Source organism: Colletotrichum lupini, chromosome 6 (genome assembly GCF_023278565.1).
Source record: "Colletotrichum lupini chromosome 6, complete sequence".
Taxonomy (NCBI): Eukaryota; Fungi; Ascomycota; class Sordariomycetes; order Glomerellales; family Glomerellaceae; genus Colletotrichum; species Colletotrichum lupini.
In genome coordinates, this window is record NC_064679.1 from 1,390,418 (window position 1) to 1,409,840 (window position 19,423).

Here is a 19,423-nt window from a genome sequence, read left to right on the forward strand (position 1 = left end):
GGCCTTCCATGTTGTCGATTTTGCTACGGAGTAGCATCAATTGAGGACCTCCAATTCGATACTTCTCTCAGAATTAGAAAAGCTCCTGTCCTTGGGAACAGCTCTACATACAATCTCCAATGGCCTGCATGCGTCGATTACGTCGACTCTCGACCAGAAATCCCACCCAGTGCGTCTACTAGCTCAAGTCTTGGCTCTAACTTTTCATTTGGAAGAATGTCAGGCTCCGAGCGAATACAATCTCTCTTGAAGGGACCAGGCGCACCTTTGAAAGAGTTCGCGACGACAGAAGAGCCACAGACGAAGCGAAGAAAAACCTCGGTCGCCGAAGATTCGTATCGCCCTTTAAGATGCTACCCAATCCTGTGGGGCAGCCAAGAGATACGAATATTGAAACTGGATGCAGGGGACAATGATAACCCTCTCCACGGAAGCTTTCAAAGTGTGCAGTTGAATTCCAACAAGGCAAGATACGAGGCCCTGTCATACACTTGGGCCGACCTTTCCGGAGACTCTATCAGGCGTAGGCCAATGTTCATTGGACCCTACTGGGATATCATCCCTATTACTCGGAACTGCGAAGACGCTCTTCGTAGCGTTCAATTGGTTGGCGGAGGCTCTCGGTCTATCTGGGTCGACTCTCTTTGCATCAACCAGGACGACGAAGAGGAGCGGAACGCACAAGTGGCTCTGATGCCACAGATATACGCTGCCGCCATCGGAGTTTTGGCATACCTTGGCCCAGCAGCTGATGACAGCGACAGAGCACTCAACGCTATATTCCACTCAATATCTCATCGCAACTGTGGTCATAGTGGAGAGGAAAGTGAAGTCTGCGCAGATTGCCGGATGCCTATTATAAAGCTTTTCAGCCGACCGTACTTTCGGAGGTTGTGGGTGGTCCAGGAAGTTGTGCTTAGCAGAGCCCTAACGCTTTACTGTGGTTCAAAGTCAACTCTTTGGCCTTTCTCGGGAATGTTAACCCCTTTTGTCCGTTGTTCCTGGATTATCACTCGGGACAAAGCTACAATCTGCCCTCTACAAAATCTTTTCGGTCTTATGGTCGCCACCAGCAATTGTTTATGCAAGGATCCACGAGACAATGTATTTGCTCTGCTGGGCTTAGTCTCGCGGTGGAATACGTTTCCAATCTTTCCAGACTACAGGCTTACAGTGGAGGAAGTCAGCATTGGTGTTGCGGCATATTTGACGCAGAAATGTGGCCTTGGGATGGCTGTCCTTCTTTTCGCAGGTGAGAACCGACCTCGACAGAGCACTCTACCATCTTGGATTCCAGACATACGAATGCCGTTTCGCCCATCGAAAATCGAAAACAACCTTTACGAAAGGTTCGTCAAATCTGGAAAAATCAAGGAAAATGAGAAGTCAATATTCGATAACGTCGTGTTGGACACGGGATCCCTCTCGTTACAACTGTCCTCTCCCTGTGATATCCGCATCAATTCTCGAAGCGGATTTCTAGAGGTCACAGCAATCAGGGTTTGCGATCTTCGCGGATTCTTTACTGAGGACGGCAAATTTGCGAAGTCATTCGTTCGACCTGAATGCGAGGACGGCCCAGAAATGAAGGCTACGCTGATCATCCCCGATTCGCCATCTCCTATTACCAGAAGAAGTGTGTATCGAGATGCCACTCAAATCAACATCTCCCACCACATACGACAAGATGACGTTCTTTTCTGGCTTCATGGCATCGATGGATACGCAGTATTAAGACCAACCCGTATCTCTTCAACTTACCGTCTTTTGTGTGCCTGTGATCTATCAATCATGAATCTCGACACCGGCGAAATCTCAAAAAACATGAGATTCAGACCTTTTAGTACCAATGATCACACACAACTGGATGAACGAAAGAGACGTCTCATAGAAGATTTGCGTTTGACTATTGGAAGAGAGAATGCGAAACCAATGTTGCGGGCGCAAGCAGAGCCTTTCTTGATGAAACTTGCAACATATATCTGCCGTCATCAGAGCGATTCAAAAAACAGTCTTTGGAAGACATGGAAGCAATTCGAAGCCAAGTTGAAGCCTTACCTCGAGGACGAACGGGGGATTCAGTTACTATTACGTGGCATAACTGAGGCGGATCATATCACAATGGCAACTTGGCAAGATGGTACGTCGTCACATGCCTCTGTATCCAAGAGGTTTATGCTGAGGTCCTCAGAGTCTCTATTAACTCTTCTTTGGTCGTTGTTACCCAAGAGAAGGCACCACATGAATAAAGCATTCGGTGTGGAAAAGATGTCGCTTCCGTACGAAGAGGTACTAAAGGGGTTTCAAGATTGGGCCGATACAACGAACGACCTGTTGTTTGCTATGGCCCATTCGGTTGAACACAAATATGAGTTCGTTTTTGGAATTCGTTCATCTGTGTCAGTACAAAAAGCCTGGCTGAGAGCTTTCAAGAGGTTCGAGAACAGGATGATGCCTCAGCCGAGTAGTATTATGGGAGCCATGGAGGCTATTGTCTATGTCTTGAAGTTGTTCCCTCACACGGAGGAAGAACATGAACAACTTTGCTCTTCTACACACGTACAACAAAGGCTGCATTCTGAAACAAACGAAATTGTGCGGTCATACTCTACGAGAAACTGTCTGTGGAACTGGGAAGCGGTAGGAAGCAATTTTGAGAAAAGATGGAAAATTCTGGAACGCTTGGGCCAGGACCGGTGGTTAGCATCATGGCGAGATGGACCAATCGATATGCTTGTGGGACTGGAGCAACAAATGTCGATTCGCTATCAAATGAACTCTTTCGGGTTCAACTTGACTCTACCTACCAATGTTACGATCCAGTAAGTTACGCTAAAATAGTATCATGATCATTCATCGATACTTGAGCATCAGAGGAACTCCAGTGTTTGCTACTTTTCTTTTCTTGGTCATATTCAAATAGAGCTTTGCAGCCACGTCACAATGCATCTTGCCCCTCAGAACTCACAGATGGCAGTCCTTCAAGAACCGTGAGATCATATTATTATGAATTGGGTTGATAGTGAACATGAGTACATTGGTCAAAGACGTAGGCGTTCGCCAGACTAAAACGTTCTCTTTTCATTTCTTGAGTACTAATTCACGTTGGCTCAACTTGCTCAAGGGGCACCACCATCCGAAAACTTCAGTTCCTGGCCGGATACACCCTTCAGTACATTCCCAATGCCAGGCACTTCGCCGTTTCCTCCTTGCATAATCGCAGCATAGTTATCAGCAATGAGCTGGATTCCGGAATCGAATCCCTTCTTATTAAATTGACAATGGCCTCCCACTGGCTTGTTGTTGGCTGTCTGAAGCTTGTTGATTGCTTCGGTCTTCATTCCCTTGTCCTTGACAACCTTTTCGTACGCCTTCATGGTATCGGAGATTGATACTTGCAAGTGCTGAAGCTCCTTCTGGGTGCTTTGATAGTGAAGCCGAGTTCTCATCAGAGCGTCGCGAGAGGACTGCGATACTTCGACGCGGGGTTCCATGGCACCGCAGCCAAGCTGTCAGGCCTCGCCGGTTAGGCCTCGTTAGTTAAGGGATAGCTCAGGGGGTATAAAGAGGGGGACTAAGTAATAAAGGAGCAGCTTAAGTATATATAGAGTGCTAGTAGTATACCTCGAGGGAAGGGTAGATTTTAATAATTCCTCTTTTAAACCCTAATAATAATTAGCCTCTATAAGCTTCTTTTTTATATTATATACTTATTAATAATTTAAAATCTTTATTTATAAAGGGGATTAGGCCGGAAGCTTAAAATATTAATAAGAACGAGACGTAATAAGAGAGCATAGTTAATACTATAATAATAATAAAAAGACGACTCTTTTTTATTAAACCCCCTAGAGTTACTTCTTCTTTAATAAACAATATAAGAACGAAGCATAATAAGATAAATAACGTAATAGCGACGTAAAAAGACCGTATTATTAAGAGTATTAACGAATTTTAAATAAAATAGTAAACCTCTTACTCTTATTTACTAATACTTAAACTAAATAGTAAGTAATAGGTTAGTAAAATTATAAGAATAAGAACGATAATTAGAGGAAGAAATCTTTATTATAATATATAAAGAGCGCTTATATAAAAAATAAGTAGATTTAGAACGCCTATAGAGCTCTTTAAATAGCCCGGCCCCTATACTAAAAACTACGGTTTTAATTATAGCGGCCTCGGATATTAGTTTTAATATAAATAAGAATATAAACCCCCGGACTAAGGATAGTTCGATAAATAAAGCTATACTTAAAGCGCTACTTAAGTAATAATAAAGTAACGAGTTCGTACTACTTAAGCCCCTATTTATTAGCTCTTTCTTAACTTAAGTAAGCGTTATAAACAGAACGTTTACGTTTAAATTACTATCTCTTCTTAACTTATTATATATTAATAAATCAGTATAGGACTTATAGAGCTTCTTTTTTAATTATTATTATTATTTTAACTTATAGGCTTAATAAATAAGAATAGACCGTAATAAAGTAGTATATATAGTTAGCTACCTAAGTAATAGCATAAAGACCTCTTAGATATACTATATTTTTAATTACTAAAAGACCCCTAGGCTTATAATAAATTAGGTTATATAAGAAGAACTAAAGACCTTTTTATAAATTAACCTATTTAATCCCGCTAGTTAAAAAATAGTAGCGAGTATATAATTAAATAGTACTTCGTAAAGCTAAAAAGAGAAAGTTAATAAGTTCGTTAGCCGTATTAATAAGCTTGAGATAGAATTAGAATATATTTTAATAAAAAAATAGAGGATTTTTATATTAATAAGTAAGTTACGGCCCGAACTATGCTTTATAATAGTATTATAAATAGAACTTTTGCGGACTTATTTATAACTAATATTATTAATAAGACGTATTAAATAATCCTCGTTATTAATAAAGAGCTTACGAACGTCCCCTAGGTAATATTTTAATTTAAATTCGAACGAGCTAATAAGAAGATACCGGGGTACTAATAAGTTAAATACGTAAAGAATATGCTATAACTTACTTAGTAAGGATATTATATATTATAATTATAAAAAGATTAGTTATATTATAAGGGATTACTTATAACTATAAGAGTAGTATTAATAATACTATAATTATAATAAAACTAAGTATTTTATTAATAACTACCCGAGCGTTATATACCGTAAATATAATTAAAAGGGGTATAAGGCTACTAGTTATTAATTAGACCTTACCTTAGTTAAGTAGCGCGGACTAATAACGAGCTCGAATACTATCTTAGTAAGGAGAATAGCTAGCGATTAATAAGGGCGGCGCTTAAATATCTTAATTTATATATATTTAAACTACGTATAGGAAAAGCTAAGCGCCCTTATTAATTTAAGAATAAAAGGGAACGTAGTTAGTATTAGTTTACTTAATAACTTTAATACTAATTTATAAATTTACTTATTACTATAATTAATAAATATAGAAAGTAAATAGATAGAGACGCTAAGAAGCTACTATTTATAGCTTTAAATTATTAATAGCGACTACGTAATAAAAATATAGCTATATTACTTTATAATAGCTAATATTATAGTACTTATACTTATCCTCGGTTTCCCTTAGCTAGAGGATATTAACTTATTAATTAGTTAGAAATAAAAAAAGTAGTAGTATTTAATTTACGAACGATATATCTACTTAGACGCCCTAAAGAAGGGGCTATTAAACGACTTAGTTTTAATAATATTTACGTATATTATAATTAACTTAGCTATAAATAGCGACGTAGTACTAGCGAGCATAGCCGAGGACTAGAAGCTACGTTATTAGGACTTTAATAACTTATTTTTAAAAAAGAAGGCTATTTTATTACTAAATAGAGTACTATACGATTATTATATTAAGCTAAATAACGCGGCGCTTATCCCCCAGGGATTTATTTACTTATTATCGAACTATAAGCTTAAGATCTTATGCGACTATTTAATAAAAATAAAGGCTAGGGGCTAGATATACCCCTTTATAAGCCTAGTAAGAGTACCTATCTTTTTTATACTTAAAAAAAGAGGAGAACTACGACTTTACGTTAATTATAGAGCGATTAATAAGATTATATAAAAAAATAGAACGCTATTACTATTAATTAGAGAGATATTAAATAGACTATTTAATACTTTTGTTTTTATAAAGCTAGACCTTAAGAACGCGTATTATTATATATATATAGCTGAGGGCGATAAGTAGAAAATGGTTTTTTATATTAAATACGGGTAGTTCAAGTACTTAGTTATACTTTTTAAGCTAACTAACGCGCCCGCGACTTTTTAAGTATATATTAATAACATTCTAAACGGCTTAGTTAATACCGTTTATATTATATATTTAGATAATATTTTAATATATAGTAATAATTACGTAGTATATAAAGAGTATATACGTAGTATATTATAGAGATTATAGTAATAAAACCTATATTTAAATAGTAATAAATATAAGTTTTATATATCGTATATAGGATTCTTAGGGTATATCGTATTTAATAAAAGCGTAAAGATAGAACCTGCGCGTACCGAAGCTATAGTAAATTAGCTATTTCTAAAGAGCGTTAAAAATATATAGACGTTCTTTAGATTTATAAGGTTCTATTATAAATTTATTAATAACTATACTAAGATAATAATACTTTTAATAAACTTACTAAGGAAAGTAAAACTAAGATAGTTAGAGCTACTAATACCTACCGTAGAGTTATTTAAAAAGCTATTAGTAGTATTTATTAACGCGCTAATACTACGATATTTTAACCTTACCTTATTTATACGGTTATAAATAAACGCTTTAGCTCGAGCTATTAGCTTAGTAATTACGTAATTATTTAAGGGTAATTAGTACTTAATTATTTATAAGTTAAGGAAATTAATAAATATAAAGAGCTATTATAGTATAAGAGATGCGGAGCTATTAGTTATTATAGACGTACTAAGGAACTAGTAATACTATTTTGTTTATAGCTAAGATTAAGTCATAATATTTATAAATTATTTTAACTTATAGTTCTTAAATATAAAAAAGACATTAAATAAAAAATAGCTACGCTAATTAAATAAACTCGTAATATTTAATATTAAAATTAAGTTTAAGCTAGGTATAAAAAACTTAGTAAATAGATTATTATAAAAACTTACTTATAATAAAAAATAATAATAATAGCGGAGTAGAGGAGTTATTATTAAAAATAAAAAAAGACTTTTATAATACTAAAAATATATAAGAGCCCCTTAAAGTTATAATAATTAAGTATATAAAAACGAGCTATAAAAATAGCTTTTAAATAAAAAGGATAATAAGTATTTTAAAAATAGAACTAATAATAATATAAAAAAGTAAATAAAAGAGGTTAAGAGCTCCGGCTTAAGGGAACTTTAAGGAGTATTTTGAGAGGTATAATAGGGCTACGAGCCTAGGGTATTAAAGTTATAATATAATACTTAGAGAGCTACTTAAGTTTATTATTAGAACTATAAATTACGAACTACTCGTTTTATAAAACTCTAATATAATAAGAGTACTTAAAATAGTAATTAGTAAGGAGGGGTTATTAATAATAAGTTAATTATAAGCTACTTAATAAGAGGACGCTTTTATAAGGGATAGGTAGTAAATTAAGAGGAACTAACGGCCTCGCTTAGCTAAGAAAAAGTAATAATAGAGCTAAGTATACGACTTAAGAAGGCTATTATATTATAGTAACTATGCTTATATATTACTATATAAGGGGCTAAGGAGGGAGGTTATTAAAGTATATTACGATATATTTATAGTAGGATATTATAGCATAAAGCGGATAATAATACTACTAAAACACTATTATTATTAAAATAGAGTAAATAAGGATATAAAAAGTTATATTAATACTTATATAGTATACTAATAAACAAAGCTTTATTATTATAAGTTATATAGTTTATTATACTCCCTACTTACCCTAGTTAGGCTATAATAAGAGATATTACTAGACTTTATTACGGGCTTATTTATATTAACTACGCTAATCGGGAGGCGCCCCTGCGACGTAATACTTATTATAATAAACCGATTTACGAAGTATAGCGTCTATATTACTATAAAGATAACCCTTATAGCCTAAGGATTCGTAAACCTCTTATTTATAAAGATTTTTATTAAGTTTAGAATACCTAGAGGGATCGTTTTTAATAGGGGGTCGTTATTTATAAGTAAGTTTTAGACTTATTTTTACTATTTCTTAGTAATAAAGAAGTATTTTAATATTATATTTTATTTATAAACGGATAGTTAGATAGAATAATAGAACTAATACTTAAAGTAGTACTTTTATTATTTTTATACTTAGGACTAATTAAATTAGGCATAGCGTCTTTACCTAGCCGAGTTTATATATAATAACGCCTAGTATTTAGTAATTTATAAAGCGCTTATTAAAGCCCTACTCGGGTTCTTATTTACGTACTCTATATCGATTTTAATAGGGGCTCGAGACGGTATATAGAATATCTTAGCTAAAGAGCGTACGGCCCGATTATAAGCTAACTAAAAAGCTTTACGACCCTTTATATAAAAAGTACGTAAGATATATAAATAATAAGCTAATAAAGCTAGGATAGATATATTATATAAAGTAGGTAACTAAGTATTATTATTAAAGAAGAATATTAGTAAGTAGCGTCCTAGCTAGAAGTTAGTTAATAAGTATTTAGGCCTATTTAAAGTTAAATTAATAGTCGGAACGGTAGGGGTTACTTATTAACTAAATATATTAACGTAATATAAAATATATAATATATTTTATATATCCTTACTTAAGCCGTATTAATACTATAAAAAAGCCCCTTAGAAGCCCTTATTTATTAAGGATATAAATAAGGAGTTACTTTATAAAATAGAAGATATTATATAATATAGAGGGCCGAAAAAGAGGCGATAATACTTAATCTAGTAGAAGGGATATAGTAATAACGAAGATACGTAAGAACTAGCTAAGTATATCGAAAACGTAGCGATAATTAATATATATAAAATATAAGTTTTAATTAAGTAGCGCGCCCTAGCTCTTAATAAGCTTAATAACGTAGCGAACTAGCTATTAATAAAAAAAAAAGGGGGCTATATAGTTATAACTAAGTAGTATAAACGCGCTAATTATAAACCGTTTTTTTAATCCTTATAACGCGCGGGAGAACTACTTTTATTTATAAAAAAACTACCTTTATACGTAAAAAGGCTACCCTAGTTATTATCCTAGGGGTCGTTATAAAAAAGATAATCCCCCTATTATTAACGAATTTATAAATAATTAGCTACGAATATAGAGCATAGGCGAGGTAACTATATACTAACTAAAATATTATTTAAGTAGCGTATTTTATTATAAATAGTATAAAGTAGTACGATTATAGTATTATTATAGGACGAAGACGTAGCGTAGGAAGAGCTTATAACTACCTTATTATTATTATTATTATTAATAACGGGGGTCGAGCGGGCCTTTTTATTAGCGCGCTTAAGCGCCCTTTACGTATTATTAATAGTAATTTAATAAGTTTATTAGAGCTATAAAGTAATATTAGCGACCTAAGTAGTAACGATAATAGAGCGATAATAAAGTAATAAACCTTTAAATCGTAGACGTTATTATTCAAAATAAGAGCGGTACTCTATAGGGTTCGGACTATAGATTTTATAAACTTAGGGATTTAAAATATTATTAATATAATACGTAAGAGAAGTAACGGAGTAGTAACCGCGCTAAGCACTTACCGTATTTTTATAAAAATAGTTCTATATAATATATTTAATATAACGTATACTAAATTTAAAAAAAATATTAAATAAAAGAGCGAACTAGGGGCTATAAATTACTAACTTAGCTAATTATAGTACTTAGTTTTTAAATTGAGCGCTTTATATATAACGTAAATAGGGTAGGGGAGCGGGCGTACCTAGCTAACCCTAATCTTTTTAATATTCGCCTTTTTTTTCTTTTTAATAAGAGTTTATAATAGTTAGTATAAGTAGTATATAAGTAATAATATATATACGAGGCTAGAGCGAGTAAAGGGGATATTAGACTTTTTAAGCGGACTATTACTATTATTATTACTAAGTATACCCATAGTACTAACGACCGTTTTATTATTAATAATAGCGATTTTATAATTAGGAGCTATGTTTATATTAAAACGAGTTAGTAATAAATATAGAACGACTTTATAAAAAACTTACTTAGGTATAGGAAGTATACGAGAATAGGGATTTAAAAAATATTTATTAGCCGTAATATTTACGTAACGAGGGAGTAATATAAACGTTAATAAAAATAAGAAACTATATATAAAAAGGATAATTATAAATAAAAAGGAAAAAAGGAATTCGGAATTATAATAGCTTAGAAGGGGGTTAATATTAGTAAATAAAAGTAGGGCGACGACTATTTAAGTATTAGTAATTATAAAGACGGTTTATAAATAAGAGCGACTTAGGTATAGAATTATAGGGCTATTATTTAAAATAAGAGGTTTATACTTAGGCTAATAAGCACTACTTATACTTACCCTCGTACTATATATCTAAGGACCTCTTAAATAAAGGATTAATATAACGTATATAAATTATAAATAAGCTTTAAAACGAAGCCTAGGGGAGGGAGTACTTTATTAAACTTTACTAATTAAGCCTCGTTAATTAAAAAATAGCTTAGGGGGTATAAAGAGGGGGACTAAGTAATAAAGGAGTAGCTTAAGTATATATAAAGCGCTAGTAGTATACCTCGAGGGAAGGGTAGATTTTAGTAATTCCTTTTTTAGACCCTAATAGCAGTTGGCCTCTGTGAGCTTCTTCCCTGTGTCACACACCTATTAACATAAGCATCACCCTTTTCCCGGCGAAGTTACCCATATGCGCCGGCATGAAGTATCCAGAAAGCAGAAGGGATCCGCCTGAAATCCCAGAGAAGAAGACATTAGAGGAATTGAAGGCCATGTACTTTGGCAGGGTCTGGAAGACGAGATCGTTGATTGCTTGAGCGTGCGCCACGCCGTCTGTGCGATTGAACCCAGAACCCCCTCCCCAGTGGAGGTTTCTGTCCGGAGAAAGTACTGTGACACCTGCCAAATTGTTTTTGACGCCTTGATTTGGCATTTCGAAGAAAGATGAGCCGCTGTCACCGTGTAGCAGGACGTGAAGCCCGAGGTTGCCCTTCGCGCCTGTTGTCTTGCCGCCCCCGGGTACCTTGCTTGCTGTTGTAAATTCACCTGCTGGACCACTGATGCGGAAGCGAATTTTCAAGTTGCTAGCTCAAAAATTAGCGCTTGCTCCGCTGAGTGCATAGCGGGGGTGTTCTTTCCAAGCTTCACTTACTTGATTGTTTCTGTGGTATCAAGAATAATCGAACCATCTTTTGCGGGCATAATACCTTGAGGTATCTTGTTCGCTCTGTCGGCTGGAGACTCTCCACCTGTCTGTTGTGGTAGACACTGAACCCCACTGAGGAGAAGGACAAGCGCTAGCGTCAGTGCGCGCTGAAAGTGGAAGATCAACTCCATCGTAACTGCTGTTGATAATTCGAGTCACTCTAGGAGGCAGGCTAGATAAAACGATAGGACCTGGTTCCTGAAATTGAGAACGGGAGACCCAAGATCATATATCCATTCATTCAGTTGCTCTACAAAACACCTTTTCCTCTCTCACGAACAGTGGTGATGGCAGTGTTACCACGAAGGTTTCCTCGCAAAGAGTTTCATCTGAACTATCGACGGATGTTTTAGGTCGGATTCGTGGCTCCCGGGGATGGGGACGAGTAAGGTGGAGAGCCAGCAAACAGATGAACAAGGTTTCGACTCGCATAGGTTCGTTCGTGATTTGTGCTCTACCCTGAAGTTAGGCATGCTGCATTGAGCCATGGGAAGCCAGTTATGTTAACAAGTAACATCCTTGATACTGCGAGGTTGCCATGAAACTGTTGCAAACACAGCTCAACAGGCGGTAGATGCCTTTACTGCATTGACAGCCCCAAGTTGTGAAGTTGTTTTTCTCATGGAGGAATTACGTTGAATCTCAACCGTCAGTCATGGCAATCTTGATAGCGGAATGTGTGATGGATCCTGCTCAGATCTTCGCAAGGAGTAGAGCCAATTGGGGGGCAGCGGTTCGATATTCCAGGCAGAGCACCGGCGGTGCTGTCAATAAATGGAAGTTAGTGTCGAAAATTGAACATGGTCGACATATCACAGAGCCAATTTCCTGTAGGCTTGAGCCATTTGCTAGATCTCAGAGTAGTCTATTGCTGTTTCTGGCGCCTCTTCAGAAGAGTTAAAATGCTGCGATAAAGACTCTGGCCGGGATTCGACCGGCCGACGGCTCACATCCGCCCCAATGATCCAGTGCCAGTGGACCGAAGAGACCCCACCAAATGTCCCCTCCTTCGGACGACAGCGCACCGATGCGGAGATCTGTGGTGTTGGTCCTTTCGAATAAAGATCGCAGCTTGACAACTCATACGTATTGCTGGTTTTCAATCCGGCGTTATTGTTATTTCCAAGTCCTTCAAACCAGCAAACAATACCTCCAAGATGTCGATGTCTACTGAAGATTGCGCAAAGTCCCGGGAGGGCTTCCCCCGCCCGTTCCCCAACACACCATCCAACGTCCTAGACCAATTGAAAGTGACGGGTAAAGTCATCGTGGTCACTGGTGCTGCTGATGGTATTGGCTATGCTGTTTCCGAGGCCATGGCAGAGGCCGGCGGCAATGTTGCCTTGTGGTACAATTCGTAAGAAAAGGCCTCTCTGGCATACCGCCTTGTCTTTGGAGCTATTCGATGGCTAATGACGTCACAGAAATGATGCTGCAATTCAAAAGGCACAAGATCTAGCAAGCACACACAGCGTCAAGACTTCGGCTTACAAAGTGGATGGTTAGTTTACCGGATGGTTGAATTAGTAGTAGGAATACGAATGCTAACATCCATTCAGTGTCCGATTCCAACCAGGTTCAAGAGACTATTGCCAAGGTATTGAAAGACTTTGGCAAGATTGATGTGTTCGTTGCAAATGCTGGTGAGTGATGCAGTGCTGGCCACACGCTTTGGTTCTGACCTAGTTGTGACTAACTTCATGCAGGAATGGCCATTTCAAAGCCCATTCTGGAGCAAACCCTAGATGAATACAGGAAACAGATGTCGGTAAACGGTAAGTCGGCCAAGACACGCTGCCTTAGAGAATTTCCAAGCTAACACAATTATCAGTGGACGGAATCGTGTACTGCTCCAAGTATGCTGGTGAAGTATTCAAGAGCCAAGGCTTCGGCAATCTCATCATCACTTCGAGCATGAGCGGTCACATCGTCAACGTCCCTGTTGATCAACCCGTCTACAACGCCACCAAGGCTTACGTCACGCACTTTGGAAAGTCCCTAGCCCGCGAGTGGAGAGAGTTTGCCCGTGTCAACATTGTATCTCCAGGATTTTTCGACACCAAGATGGGTGCTGGTCCAGATGCTCTGCAAGAAGCATACCGCATGGCAGCTCTGGGCAGACAAGGCCATACTAAGGAGATCAAGGGCCTATACCTGTATCTGGCGAGCGATGCTTCTACTTACATGACTGGTAGCGATGTCCTCATTGACGGCGGCTATGTCTTGCCTTGAGCGGCCATACGTCAAGAAGACGCGGAGTCCAGGGGCTACGATTAAAAGCGGTAGAGATAATAGAATGCGCTCGATATCCATGACTCTTCTCATACCACAGAAATGATATTGATGAGTTCATGGGTGGGCTCTTATTGAGAATTGTATGGATAATTGACCGTGAACTACAGGCTATCGACTTAGTTATTTCGACGCGCAGACACCCCTCACACCCTTCTCATTGTGCAAGTGCCCGCAGATCCTCCTCAGAGCGCTTTTATCTTATTATACTTGACCTGAACACCTTCACAGACGCGAGCTGCCGTGCACAAATTTCTTATCGAAGTCGATTCCAAGATCCTCGAGCACTCTCTTAGCTACCGGACGACCACCTCCCCAGACACCTCCGCCTGGGTGCATGAAAGGCCCGGCAAGGTACAGACCCTTGATTCCAGGCACGCGGTACTGAGCGAGGGCAGGTGTGGGTCGGTTGATTCCCATCTGGTCTGCCGCCATAGAAAGACCGGCAATGTCGCCCCGTTGGAAACTTGCGCTGTCGGACTGATGGTCCGGAGGAGAAACAACATGATAGGAGCGAACTATGTCGGGAGTAAAGTTTTCTAGGTACTTGGAGAAGTACGAGAAGACTCTCTGCACCCAGTCATCCTTGATGCGATCCCACGCAGCCCAGCCACCGTCAGCAGGCTGTGACTTGCACATGACAACACAGTGCAGCAGCGACTTGCCTGGCGGGCAGCGAGTCTCGTCACCTGAGCTGATACAAGAGGCTCCGATCATGATGTTTTCTGGGAGGATTCCTTGATTCATTTCGTCGTAGCTCTGGATAAGGTCTTTGAGGTTCCCTGGGCAGCAAGTGTTCATGACAGCCTTGTCGGCGATTGGCCCTGCTTTAAACTTGAGCGGGCGTTCGAGAGCGGCGTGAACGACGAGAAGACTGAAATCAGAGGTGCGGGTGTTCGAGGCGGCCGATATGATTGACGGGTCGATTCCGTCGACGAGGTGACCGAGATTGTGGGGATGAATTTGCCCGATGACGGCGTCTTTTGCCCTGAGTTCTCCAAAACGAGTTCTGACCCCGACCGCACGCCCGCCTTCGGTGATGACTTTGATGACTTCTGTGTCCAACTTGACGTCGCCGCCGTGGTCTTTGAGACAACGAATGACGGACTCTGTCCATACAGATCCAGAGCCTTCGGGGACGCAAAGGCCATATATGTCGAGAAGTCCAAATGCCAAGTAGGCCATTAAGCCCGTGCCGGTCGATTTTGGATGAGCAAGTTGAATCTCAGTTACAAATCGCAGCAACGCAACTTGTAGAACCTCGCTTTTGAAGTATCTCTCAATGATCTCCAAGGAGGAGCTGGTCGATGCCATGACAATTTCCTCGGCTGATGGACTGCTGGCAATATCCGCCGACATGTCGCGGGGAGGTTCGAACATAGAGGGTATCAAAAGCTCGGTGATTTGTCGACATTTGTCCACAAATACATTGTAGGCATCGGCATCTTCCGACGAGAACTGTCGAATGGCATCGACGGTCCTGTGACGCTCTCTGTAGATGGGTAGGACCTTGTCTTCCATGACGATGGCATAGCATGGGTCTAGCTGCTTGTAAATGAGGCCGTACCGAGACTGCAGACCAAGTTCATCATGAGTGATCATGGGGTTTGCGAGAATCATTTGATGAATGGCGCTGTGACGTTCGCTGATAAATCCTGGCTCGGCCATCTGCAGGCTGGCCACCCCACCTCCGGGGTAAGAAGCCTTTTCGAGGACAAGGACCTTCTTTCCAGCTACCGCCAGATACGCGGCTGCGGTCAAGCCATTATGGCCGGATCCCACGACAATGATATCCCATTCAGTCATGGCTGGCGAAGAGGTGAACCTTCCCACTTTGGAGAAATCGGTGGCCATGGTGAAAAAGGAGCGCGGTAGGTAAGTCTTCCAAGTGAGGGGGAGCTATCGGCTAATGGCACTAAAAGTATCCTGATATTCGACTTGTGTTGAAGTAAGGTGACAGAGGAAGAAAGTGAAGATAGAGGAGTTATAGCATGAAGTATTTAGAGAGCGTATGGCATCATGAGTCGCCTTTATAGTCAGTACATTTACACCAGATTAGTCCCAGCACCCTGGAGGGCCGGGGCCAATGCTTTACGTTGACACCCTAGTTGTTGCAATCTTATGGTGCTTTACACATTTCTCCACCAATTTTGACATACGAATACCTCGTATAGGACTAAGGAGCGCTTGGTCAATCTGTACCTGAGTTGTCTTTCAGTACAGGTCGCGTAGAACCAATGGACGACCTTTTCCTTACTAGTGACATGAGGGTCGACGCTTCGACAGGTGTGACCAGGGTGCATCCTCTACGGATGGGCGACTGCAACACGAATCGCTGGTATGAGCCTCTGTTGCTACACCGCAAATCGGCGACGGACAGTTCATAGAAGCCGATCTTTTAATTCGGCCAAATCGTGATCTGACACGCCGGTAGTTGACCCGGGCCGTCTCGTGCATCCGCGTTAGATGCCGCCCCCACAAACTCTGTCCCCGCGGTTCTCTATTCCGAGAGGGGTATATAGAGCTATGAAAGTCCCCCGCAGCCTCCGAAAAACACTCGAGGTCTTTGTGGCAACTACCCCACAACCTCCGACGACACCAGCCTACCTCAGCAACCACCCGTGGCAACTCCATAACAAGTCGGAGACTCAGAGTGGTAACAGAATACGTCTACGTTCTACTTTTCCTACTTCCGATGGGGTCGAAGCGAGACCATGGCTCTGAAATGTGACATCTGTCAAGCCGAGTTCCGCCGTACGGAGCATCTCAACCGCCACTTTCTTCGTCATCTCGGCGTGCGCCCTTTTGCGTGCCCGACGTGCACCGCTAGCTTTGCCCGAAGGTAAGATGTTCTGAGCAACACGAGTCTCGCATGTCATAGGTTGATAGGTGTACAATCGCCCCATTGAGGAGGCCCTACCCGAATCAAGTGGCTGATCTTCAACCCCGGCAGAGACTCTCTTCAGCGTCACATGCAGAGTCATGTAGACGTTGACTCTCCACCCACAGGCTCCGATACTCCGAGGAAAACCCGCCGGCATTGCGTTCCTAAAGCTTGCCAGCATTGTGCGCGCTCGAAACAGCGTTGTGATGGTGCCAATCCTTGCGCCAGATGTGAATCCAGGAATCGTTCTTGCCTTTATGCAAATGACGACCGCCGTAACCCTGATTCTTCCCAGGATTTTCGGGCACCAGTATCTGAGACCGGGGGAATTTTTGATGGGCTCAGTTCATCGGGTTTTCCTGGTCAGATTGCAACAACCATTAGTAACGAAGTTGTAAGTGACTACCATCTTGTAGCTTCCCTTATGAAACCCCCTTTATGGATAAGGAGAACGGTAATCTGCGGCTGAACTTACGCAAGCTTGTAGTTGCCAGAGACTCAGGTGGAAAATTCGCAAGAAGAGCCACCTCAGGAACCAGGCCCCGATGCCAGAGACAATTTCCAAGCTGCTCTCTGGAACCAAGATGGGCTCCAGTTGGAGCTGGATCCGCTATTTCGCACACCAAGCCAGTGGTGCTTTCCATTTTCGACAGCTAATGCATGGCTGAGCTGGGATGATTTCCTGAACAATGAGTTGGCGACACAAGAAAATACCACGGCTGCTCCTATGGCTGATGAAGATGGCCTGCGGCCTCAGCTTATCTCGGAATATGCATCTAATGAAAGACGCGAAGAAGCCCAGGATTGTTCTGTTCGTGCAGAAGTAGATGGCGCAGTCTCAGAAACAGCTATTCAAGAACCTACGCCAACTTCTCTCTTATCAGAAGATACCCCAAGGGCAATTTTTACTAATCACTCTCAACTTTCTTCTACTTTCGCGAATGCTTTTCTGCGTTCATCGGCTTTCAGTCGATGTTACGACGACTCCACGGAAATTGAACAGAACCAGGCCCGTCGAAAAAAGCACTTCGTTACCCATGGCCTCGAAGACCTCAGTCGAATTGCAGGTTCTTCCTTCCATCCCGAAGGTGTCGATGGAAATGAGGAGGACTGGGATCTCGAAGCCTACGACCATGTTCCGAGCTTAAGCTCGCAAGCTTACTCGATTCTCCAAGCACAGTTTGAAAAGCTGAATGCGGACACAGACTACTGCAAAGCATTCACAGATAAGTCATTTCCATCTCGAGAGGCCGTTGACGTATACATCCAATCTCATTTTGAGCACTACCACCCTATCTGGCCTTTGCTCCATCAAAAAACTTTCGACCCAGACCGTGTTCATTGGATACTCCTTCTCGCCGTTGCGGCGACAGGGTGCGGGTTTTCGAAGTTTGGCACACTAAGTGATGTCTTCCTCTTGCAAGAGCTTCTGCGGCGCTCGATCAACCTTTGTGTAAGTTCAAGTCGAAGCCTACCGGTGCACAGAAGGCAGTCTATACTAACAACCTGTAAAGTTGGATCTTGACCCTGTGCCGGATGCGGCTTCAGAATTGTGCTTGACACAAGCTGTATTACTGGGTCAGATAGGGTTGATGTTTTCTGGAAGCATGTCTTTCGCCGAGCACGCCCAAAGAAACATGTCTTTACTCGCGACACTTTGCCGACGAGCAGGCTACTTCAGCGAATCTCAGTCACTCTCTGAGGATATTGCACCCCTGCCAGCCAGTTGGAAAAGATGGATTTTTGCGGAAAGCAAAAGAAGACTTGTGCATCTCTCATGGGTAATTCACCAAATCCCTTTTCCAGTCTGTAAGCGCGTAAAAGCTGACACTGCAATTGATCTCAAGCTATTAGACGGTCAACTGGGCTTGTTCTTTGATTTGCCTCCGACTATACCCACAGATCTCCTACTACTCCCGCTGCCGTCTGACGAAGGACTTTGGGCATCGGATTCTGCAGAAATATGGGCAGATCAAGCCTCCAGATCACCAAGTGAGCAATGCCCTGTACGCCGCAGATATTGAACAAGACCACTAACCGGTAAGACTTAGCCAATGACAGCCTTCTTCGAGAACAACTTGTACAATTTTGGCGTGACGAGAAGGTAAAGGAAGGCTTGAGTAGCTTGAATAGGCTCTTCCTTACTTTTGCCGTGTATCGAGACTCCGCGAACAATCAAGACGCAATTCACTACCTTGAAATTTTGCGTGGCGACGAAGACATAAAGCCGCCGACCGGCAAAATTCAGAGGATCACACTTCAGCACAACCATGCTTTCAGCCTCCTTCTCCATATGCCTTTACGGGTACTCACTGCATTCTCTGGCTGGGGCGTTAGCCCTCAAGTTAGAGAAGCTGCAGACGGGAGACTTTCTCTATGGCTCCGCCAGAATAAGGGAAAGGCGCGTATGATTATCTATCATGCCGCCAAATTGTTCTCGTATATTCGGAATCATCCCACTTGTGGACATCATGAGAATAATGCCTTGCTGTACGCCACACTCTCCATGTGGATTCACACTCTTTTCAACAGGCATCAGACGAGCTCTCTCAGAACTCATCGTCTTGATAAACCAAATCATCAAGAGGCCTTGGTTCAATGGCTATCAGGGGACTCTGACTTCCGACTGTACGTGGCGGGCATTGGAGATTTAAATGATGAACGAGCATCCGATCGTTTGGTCCAAGAGAGTGTGCGGATTTTGACTCGGAAGTCGGGCTGGTCTCTGGGTCTGGCTGTAAGCATGGTCATGAGGGCGCAATGGAGGTCGAATCGTGGAATACGATGATAGCCTCTCTTGTTTGGGGTCTCCATTTGCTACCCTATTGTC

General features: G+C 40.8%; 7 protein-coding genes across 7 annotated transcripts; 4 read left to right on the forward strand and 3 right to left on the reverse strand.

The window, feature by feature from the left end:
* Window positions 1-216: 216 nt before the first annotated feature.
* On the forward strand, window positions 217-3,069 carry CLUP02_11908 (heterokaryon incompatibility protein; the record flags this gene model as incomplete). The annotated part of the gene is made up of 3 exons (XM_049290873.1): window positions 217-2,822; window positions 2,886-2,990; window positions 3,048-3,069. 3 exons carry the CDS (start codon window positions 217-219, stop codon window positions 3,067-3,069), a joined length of 2,733 nt encoding a protein of 910 aa, XP_049148018.1.
* Window positions 3,070-3,119: 50 nt separating this feature from the next.
* Window positions 3,120-3,494, reverse strand: CLUP02_11909 (uncharacterized protein; the record flags this gene model as incomplete). Its single annotated transcript, XM_049290874.1, has 1 exon — window positions 3,120-3,494. One exon carries the CDS (start codon window positions 3,492-3,494, stop codon window positions 3,120-3,122), a length of 375 nt encoding a protein of 124 aa, XP_049148019.1.
* A 7,356-nt stretch (window positions 3,495-10,850) lies between these two features.
* On the reverse strand, window positions 10,851-11,548 carry CLUP02_11910 (uncharacterized protein; the record flags this gene model as incomplete). The annotated part of the gene is made up of 2 exons (XM_049290875.1): window positions 10,851-11,295; window positions 11,364-11,548. The coding sequence occupies 2 exons, from the start codon at window positions 11,546-11,548 to the stop codon at window positions 10,851-10,853; spliced, it is 630 nt and encodes a 209-aa protein (XP_049148020.1).
* Window positions 11,549-12,072: 524 nt separating this feature from the next.
* On the forward strand, window positions 12,073-12,479 carry CLUP02_11911 (uncharacterized protein; the record flags this gene model as incomplete). The annotated part of the gene is made up of 2 exons (XM_049290876.1): window positions 12,073-12,201; window positions 12,282-12,479. 2 exons carry the CDS (start codon window positions 12,073-12,075, stop codon window positions 12,477-12,479), a joined length of 327 nt encoding a protein of 108 aa, XP_049148021.1.
* Window positions 12,480-12,574: 95 nt separating this feature from the next.
* On the forward strand, window positions 12,575-13,649 carry CLUP02_11912 (short-chain dehydrogenase; the record flags this gene model as incomplete). The annotated part of the gene is made up of 5 exons (XM_049290877.1): window positions 12,575-12,774; window positions 12,842-12,918; window positions 12,977-13,060; window positions 13,124-13,192; window positions 13,249-13,649. The coding sequence occupies 5 exons, from the start codon at window positions 12,575-12,577 to the stop codon at window positions 13,647-13,649; spliced, it is 831 nt and encodes a 276-aa protein (XP_049148022.1).
* A 285-nt stretch (window positions 13,650-13,934) lies between these two features.
* On the reverse strand, window positions 13,935-15,563 carry CLUP02_11913 (uncharacterized protein; the record flags this gene model as incomplete). Its single annotated transcript, XM_049290878.1, has 1 exon — window positions 13,935-15,563. One exon carries the CDS (start codon window positions 15,561-15,563, stop codon window positions 13,935-13,937), a length of 1,629 nt encoding a protein of 542 aa, XP_049148023.1.
* Window positions 15,564-16,235: 672 nt separating this feature from the next.
* On the forward strand, window positions 16,236-19,381 carry CLUP02_11914 (uncharacterized protein; the record flags this gene model as incomplete). The annotated part of the gene is made up of 9 exons (XM_049290879.1): window positions 16,236-16,365; window positions 16,452-16,504; window positions 16,591-16,638; window positions 16,698-16,955; window positions 17,081-18,046; window positions 18,108-18,374; window positions 18,448-18,585; window positions 18,645-18,697; window positions 18,727-19,381. The coding sequence occupies 9 exons, from the start codon at window positions 16,236-16,238 to the stop codon at window positions 19,379-19,381; spliced, it is 2,568 nt and encodes an 855-aa protein (XP_049148024.1).
* Window positions 19,382-19,423: the final 42 nt, after the last annotated feature.